This window comes from Pelmatolapia mariae, linkage group LG10_11 (genome assembly GCF_036321145.2).
Source record: "Pelmatolapia mariae isolate MD_Pm_ZW linkage group LG10_11, Pm_UMD_F_2, whole genome shotgun sequence".
In the NCBI taxonomy this organism is placed as follows: domain Eukaryota; kingdom Metazoa; phylum Chordata; class Actinopteri; order Cichliformes; family Cichlidae; genus Pelmatolapia; species Pelmatolapia mariae.
The window spans coordinates 55,606,207-55,613,453 of NC_086236.1; the positions used below are offsets into that span (position 1 = coordinate 55,606,207).

The 7,247-nt window shown below is 40.6% G+C and overlaps 1 protein-coding gene across 1 annotated transcript; it reads left to right on the plus strand.

Moving 5' to 3' along the window:
• Nucleotides 1-6,965, plus strand: LOC134637525 (protein FAM8A1-like). The gene is made up of 5 exons (XM_063487972.1): nt 1-474; nt 641-761; nt 877-1,000; nt 1,956-2,095; nt 2,206-6,965. Exons 1-5 carry the CDS (start codon nt 9-11, stop codon nt 2,348-2,350), a joined length of 996 nt encoding a protein of 331 aa, XP_063344042.1. The 5' UTR covers nt 1-8; the 3' UTR covers nt 2,351-6,965.
• Nucleotides 6,966-7,247: the final 282 nt, after the last annotated feature.

Here is a 7,247-nt window from a genome sequence, read left to right on the forward strand (position 1 = left end):
CATCAAACATGGCTGACAAAGAAAACAGAAGTATGGATGTCGATAAGAGAAAGAATAAACCTTGTGGTAGTCAAGTTAAGCCATTAGCTGACGAAGTTACCCAAAGAAAAGACAACCGGGGCAGCACTGACGGCGAGAAGGACGCCGAAGAAAGCCGTTCCACGACACAATACTGCGAGAAACTACAGACATGGATGTGGCAATACTACAGTGGATATGTGAACTGGCAAAGCTGGCTAGCAGCGTCAGCCATGTCCTACCCTTACTGTTTACAGCCACCTAACGGGACTTCCACCGTTCTTGATATCAACTTCCAGCACTGGCATAACAATCCGTTTGGTCTTCCGTTGTCTCCTTACCCACCCGCGGCCGGCTCCTCGAGCGGCCGTGCAGGTGAAGCCATCGTCGGGGCAGCAGTGCCCGCTCAGCCGCAGCAGCAGCAGGCGAGGGAGAATGGAAATGCACCGAGACCAGGTAAAAGCTGCTACAGACTGTATAACCATACCCGATTTTTCCAAACTCCAAGGGTCACTACATTTGAGGGTTATGATGACCCTCTGGCACTGAGCGCCTTTAAAAACAATTGAAAGGCAGTCCGGCATCGCTTAATAAAACAAACTTCTTTGCTTCTTTTCTCCAGGACGAGAGTACAGTATTCCTTCTCCTCTCCAAAGACTAATGGCTGAGATGGTGGATTTCTTCATATTGTTTTTCATCAAAGCAACTATAATCATCAGTATTATGCACCTTAGTGGAATCAAGTGAGTTTGTGTATTTATGTTTTTTAAAATTTATTTATTTTTATCCCTTTAAGAAGGAGACTCGTAATCAGACTAAGACATTCTTTAAACCTGTATCGTTTCATTCACTTGTCAGAGATGTTTCCAAGTTCGCCATGCATTTTATAGTGGAGGAAATTGATGAAGACACATCGATGGAGGAGCTGCAGAAAATGATGCTTGTTGCTCTTGTGTATCGGATATTAGTTTGTTTTTATGAGGTGAGTGGACACGGAGAAGTTTTATGCTGTTATCTGGAGTCTTGACTAGGATGTTGGTCTTAAGGGTACAGCTGCTAGGGGAACCAGAGGCTGTCGTACTCCTAAGTATACATTGCTCTGTGTGTAATTACGTCTCCCAACAAACTGATGTGTTCTCATAACCTTAGAGTGTCTCCATTAAAATGGGCAGGTGCCAGTTTGTCAGTGCAACAACATACAAAAACCTACACAAAAATGGTTTATTCATTCCTGATTTTGTTACAGTCCCTTACTGTCAGCTGATTAGACATGCGACCCTCCTGTCTTTGGACAGCTGCCACTAAAGCCGGCTACACAACAGCAACAGCTGGTTATAAGCTAACATTATGCCAGCTAATGTTAGGCTCAATTTTCCTAAAAGTCACACTTTCGCTCTGATAAACAGTTTGATTACACATTTCACGTCATATGAGGGTCTGGTTGGTAAGTGTCCGAGTCCAACAATGTTATATTTACTTCAAAGAAAGTTTCACTAACTCTGACTAACAGCAGCTAATGGAGGCTAACAGCAGTGGCAAAACCAGCAATGCTTACTGCTAGAAAAGTCTGCAATATCAACTCACCTCAGTGTCGCTATCGTCAGTCAAAAGTGAGCTTCGCTGACTCATTGACTCTTATCAGAGTCCTTTCACAAAGTTTTACAGCCTCCTCCAACATAAATGGACTACAACACCAGCATATCAAAAGCTTAGGTAGCAGACTGAAAGCTTCCACTCACTACAGAGGAACAGCAGCCAGAGTTGTTTGTTCTACCGTGGCCACCGTACTTAGGGTTAAGCACTTAAGGGAGAAGACTGAACTCAGTCGACTGCAATTTACTGACATCTAGCAGTGATATTTTACTGACCGTAACTTGTTAAATTGTTTGTGGAAATGTATTTTATGTTTGATAGCTGATACACGTTTCTCTTTTTAGATCATATGCATTTGGGGAGCAGGAGGAGCCACTCCCGGAAAGTTTCTCATTGGACTCAGAGTCGTGACATGTGACTCATCGGTTCTGGTTCAGCCTAACAGGGTTCTTGTCGTGCCGGCAACTAATGTCTCTCTTTCTGCGTGAGTATTGATTTATTTATTTATTTTTAAAGATTATCCATCAGAAGTCACAGCGTGCATGCAAACAGCCTCACATCACATAACGGTACTGTTTCTGTCTCCCTCTTCAGATCGACTGTTCGAGCCTTGAATAAGAACTTTTCCATTGCCTTCTTCTTCCCAGCCTTCATCACTCTTCTGTTCTTCCAGCACAACAGGACTGTGTATGATATGGTTGCTGGTACAATTGTTGTCAAGCGATCCAGGGACAGATGATGCTGCACAGAAGAATGGCCCCACAATAACTTTGAACAGGCACTGAGTGACAATTTGTTTTCTTTTTAAAAATATAATGTCGACTGAACTCAGACACCTCCCTTTCAAGGTATTGTCAGAGCACAAGAGAATCGGGATGGTTGCATTGAGTTTGAGACACACCAATATGAACTGTTTCAATTTGGATTTGTTCTGTTTCTGACACACACACTGTATTTCTGCATGTATGTCTACATGCTGCTTTCAGAATCAGGTCCTGTGCAAGGAAAAAATGATGGTATCTGCTAAGTTTTTATTGATAGAAGATTCGCTTCCTTTTTAAAATTGTCTTTCAAGATTAAGGGTGACTGTCTAACTTGGATAACTCAGTATTTAAAGTTTCAGTAGGCAAGGAAACCAGAGAAGACAGGATTTTATTTAAAAGAAAAGCCAGAATATGAAGATTAAAGAGCCCTTTTCTTGCACCTTTTATTTTGTTCTGTTTAACCACCTCCCACTTTTTTTTAAATAATAATATTTAAAATAATATTAATAATAATATATAATAACATTTTGCACTGCTCACATGATCCGGTATGAAAGGCAACAAGTCCTTTAATTAATCAATCACTTTGTCATTTGTTACTTACTTAAAATGATCTCTAACGCATGTGAACATTTCCCCTTTTAAGGAGGAGCAGAGTCTAGGAGATAGATATGTAGTTGGCATTAACATACACAGCTGTTGACAGTGACACTGGATGTGAGTCAGATCACCTAATTTTGCTTTGAATCATTTTTCAATTGCAGTTTGACAAGGCAGATGGGGAGTGCTAAATTTCTGTCCCATCTAAAGGAGTTGACACTGTCTCAGCAGCAGCTTAACCAGGCATTAACAAGTGCTCATGTCATTTTTCCAAGCGTTTATTTTCTGGTCATTTCTTGGGGGATGTGCGTTGTGATTGGCCGAGGTCTACTGGGGCAAACTTTATTTTTTTTAAAAAGCTTGAAGACAGAGCTGGGAGAAGGTGCAAGACTCTAGTTTCCTTTCCATCTGCTTGAGTTATTATGCAGTTTTTTCTAAAAACATTTTGCCTGCAACAGATTTAAGTTGCTAATCCTGCATTAATGAGATTACGCCATCAAGTATGTCTTTGTATTAAATACTTACCCTCAGACCTGTATGCTCAGACTTAAAATTTTTGATCATTGCTCACAGTGGGAATCATGCATTAATGATAACGTGTGATTATTATTGCTTTGTAATAGCTGATTGCAGTATTATCATTAGCACTAACATTTGGGAGAAATTGAAGCAGAGGAGTAACAAATGGAAAAACACCACATGGCTGGATGGATGGATGATACCACAATAGGCAAAATGCCCTATAGTCTGTGCAAAGGTGATTGAAGCTGCCGTGGAATCAAAACCACTTAAGATCTTATGATAATCCCTACTAATTGGCCTAATTTAATAACAGATGGCATTATCAAGTGTTTACACATTTAATTATGAGAGCTTATAGAGGAAATGTACTGTGACAATTTCTGCTATAAAAAATGCATTAATGGACATTTTCTACTCCAGTTTCCTTGATCAAAGACACTGTTAAGCATTTTCTTCTGTGTGCTAAAGTACCAAAAATGCCTGCTAGATGTGCTGTGATGAAATCTACTGTGTAACTTGATGACAATCTGTAAATGGGCCGACTTCAGTTGTGAGAGGATTACACTGTGTAAAAATGGCAGCTTACTGATCCTATTTTTCTTATTAATAAGACTTTGGCTCCACCTGTTGTACATCTGTTGGTCTTGCAGACATCAGGCTTCTGCCTGTTGTGATGAATCACGGAGATCACTGCACTGTAACATGCCTACATTTGTCTCTGTGTGATTTTCATTCATCCTCGCCGAGAACCAATCGCTGTGTGCCCGTGACATGAATCAATCCGACTCTAACAGCAGCTTGACTCAGCTTGTTTTTGAGACATTTCTCCCATGCTTAGACTTTTCTGGCATGTCACATGTACTCCGAGGGGACTGTGGAAGCGCCAAGTGTTGGCAACTGTTGACATGGTGATTGTGTTAGGCCCACTAAGTGGCAGTTTCAGCTGACAGCCACAGATGGTACTCCCAGATTACAGAGCGACTCCCCGCCCCCCTCACATGCGGCTGCCATGCATCATGCCATAGGGAATAGAAAAATGTAGCTTATTGTTGTGAAGAAAGTGTGGGCAGACACTGCCCACGAGTATCACTGTGCTATATTCTGATGAGTGAGTGTAGCTTGGTTTGGAGTTGAAGCGTTTTTTGTAATTGATTTTATTATTGACATCTTCTGGCTCACATCCAAAAGGGAGTGCAAGAGACAGATTTTAGGAAAGCTCAAGGGGACATTTATCCCTGTAGTTAATGGCAAATTTTTGTGTTTAACTTCTTAATATTTTACAAAACCTCTCAGCTGCCGAAGTAAATGAAGACCTTGCAATCGCTTGTAGTTAGAAACACTCCTGGCATTAGTATGTAAATCCCATTGATGATCGCCTACATTTCCATAAATGGAAATGTGGCACTAAGCATGGAAGTGCTGGAAGAGATTCCTCATGTAGCCTTGTAAAAATATCAATTTTTAAAACATGAAAGGAAATCATGGAGGTTAGAGGAGGTGAGCTGGGTGCAAAAATGTATCGCTCATAGTATATTTATGTTGTCATGCTCTGCTTCGGAAATCTACTTCCTACCTGTCACATGGCATGCCATACGTTATCAAGCTGATGTGTCCAGCCTGAGTTCCTGCCACTCTTTCTGGCTCTTTTAACAAGGAAGTCATGTACAGGCTCACAGCTTTCTCAGACAGCCATGTGTCTGTGTCTGAACAAAGCCATGTACAAGCCAGAAGGAATGAAGTAAACAGTCTGGGCTCAACTGGACTAAAATATTCCCTAAGTTTGTGTCCTTACACTCATTATTTGCTCATTAGATCCTCCGCAATGGCAGGTGGTGCTGCTGCTCTTCACACACAGACAACAGGCTCCAGGTGTTTTGAAGTCATGGAAAGGTGCTGTGGGCTGAAATAGTGCTCGCTGCTGATGCTTTTTCCTCTCTGGTGTGTCTGTGCCTGTTGGTATTCCTCTCAAGTGGCATCAGTAATTACAGGCTGGCTGGGTTCTGCCTGAGTGGAAAGGGCTGTTGATGAAGAGGAGACCTGTTGACTGGGGAGGGAGATAAGTGTCTGCTCTAACGCTAGGGATGTCATAAGGCAACACATATTTTATGGGCACATTCACACACATAAAAACTTTTGGTGGCTCCTAATGTCGCTACCTACATGCACAAAATTTATTCAGCTGCGCAGATCATTACTTATCTAATGGTTTCTCATTTAGTTTATTGCTTTTTTAAAACTTTATATGTTACTACTGGAGAAAAAAATGTCTGAGAGAAGTAAAAAGTCTAAGAGAAGTAACCTTAATGTTTAATCCTATGTTTTGGCAAAAAGAAAAGGGATTTCTGGGGAAACAAATACGGACTGTTTAATATAAAATGTCTGTTTGTGATGGGCTATAATGGAAAATAGTTATTAGTTACTGGAAATAGAGCTTTCTAACCTCTGTGGGATTTACTTGGCTAATTAACGTTAAATCAAATGCACACACTGGCTATTTTGTTCAACTGCTCGTTAATGCAAATATCTAATTAGCCAATCACATGACAGCATCTCAATGTATTTAGGCATTTATATCTGGGTGTTACGAAACTGCTGATCTACTGGGATTTTCCCACACAACCATCTCTAGGGTTTACTGATAGTGGACTGAAAAAGAGGAAAATATACAGCAAGTGGGCAAAAATAGTAACTCAAATAACTACTCATTACAACCAAGGTATGCAGAAGAACAGCACTGGAATAATGAGGCTACATTTTATACAGGCTCACCAAAATTGGACAATAGAAGCTTGGAAAAAGCGCTGCCTGGTCTGATGTGACTCGAATTCTGCTGTGACATTTGAATGGTGGATTCAGAATTTGGCATAAACATCATGAAAGCATGACCTGCCTTGTGTGTGCAGGTCAGGCTGATGGTGGTGGTATTAGGATGTTTTCTTGGCACACTTTAGGCCCCTTAGTACAAACTGAGCATTATTTAAACACCACAACCTACCTGAGCATTGTTGCTGACCATCTCCATCCCTTTACGACCACAGTCTGCCCATCTTTGTAAAGATCATTGTAGGGTCTTTACCTTACCTTAGAGCGCTTTCAGGCAACTGTTGTTGTGATTTGGCACTATATAAATAAAATGGAATTGAACTGAACTGAATCTTCTTCACGCGTACCTAATCACATTAAAACCATCAAATAATCTGTAGGTCATCTGTAGGTCACTTGTGGCACCTGTGATTGGACTGGGATCATTTAATTTAGCGGTCGAATCGTTGCCCTGGGCTGTTTTTACAGAGAGGTTTGGGGATTGAACAATTGAATTTTTAAGCTTTTTCAAAGCAGGTTGTTATTTTTATTATATGTCTTACCTTGAAGTACATGTAGTTGCCACCTCTATCCAGTCCTTGTAGTTATTTCAGACAACTGTAATAACAGTGACACTGCAATCAGTGGCCCTTTGCTATAAAGAAGAGTGGTTTGAATATTATTATTTTTTTGTTTGTATTGGAATTTTAATGACATTGGCTCAATAACTTACATAGAGTCGATTAGTCTGATCAGCAGTTTACTGTTTGAGGTTACTTCCGTTTACAATTCCAAAAAATGAACAATTAAAGGGCTTTCTAGGATAGTTGAAGAATAAGAATGAGTATGATGTGAACTCATTTTCCAGAATAGTACATTGCCTGTGCAGGAGCTCATTTTCCTGTTATAAAAATAGATGTGAATATGAGGCGCGTACAAACTCAAGAT

Excerpts from the sequence above, each read along its gene's own strand:
- LOC134637525 (XM_063487972.1), top strand. The coding sequence starts at position 9 with ATGGCTGACAAAGAAAACAGAAGTATGGATGTCGATAAGAGAAAGAAT. Across the intron at positions 475-640 it reads TGGAAATGCACCGAGACCAG|GACGAGAGTACAGTATTCCT; the intron begins GTAAAAGCTGCT and ends TCTTTTCTCCAG. Across the intron at positions 1,001-1,955 it reads TATTAGTTTGTTTTTATGAG|ATCATATGCATTTGGGGAGC; the intron begins GTGAGTGGACAC and ends TTCTCTTTTTAG.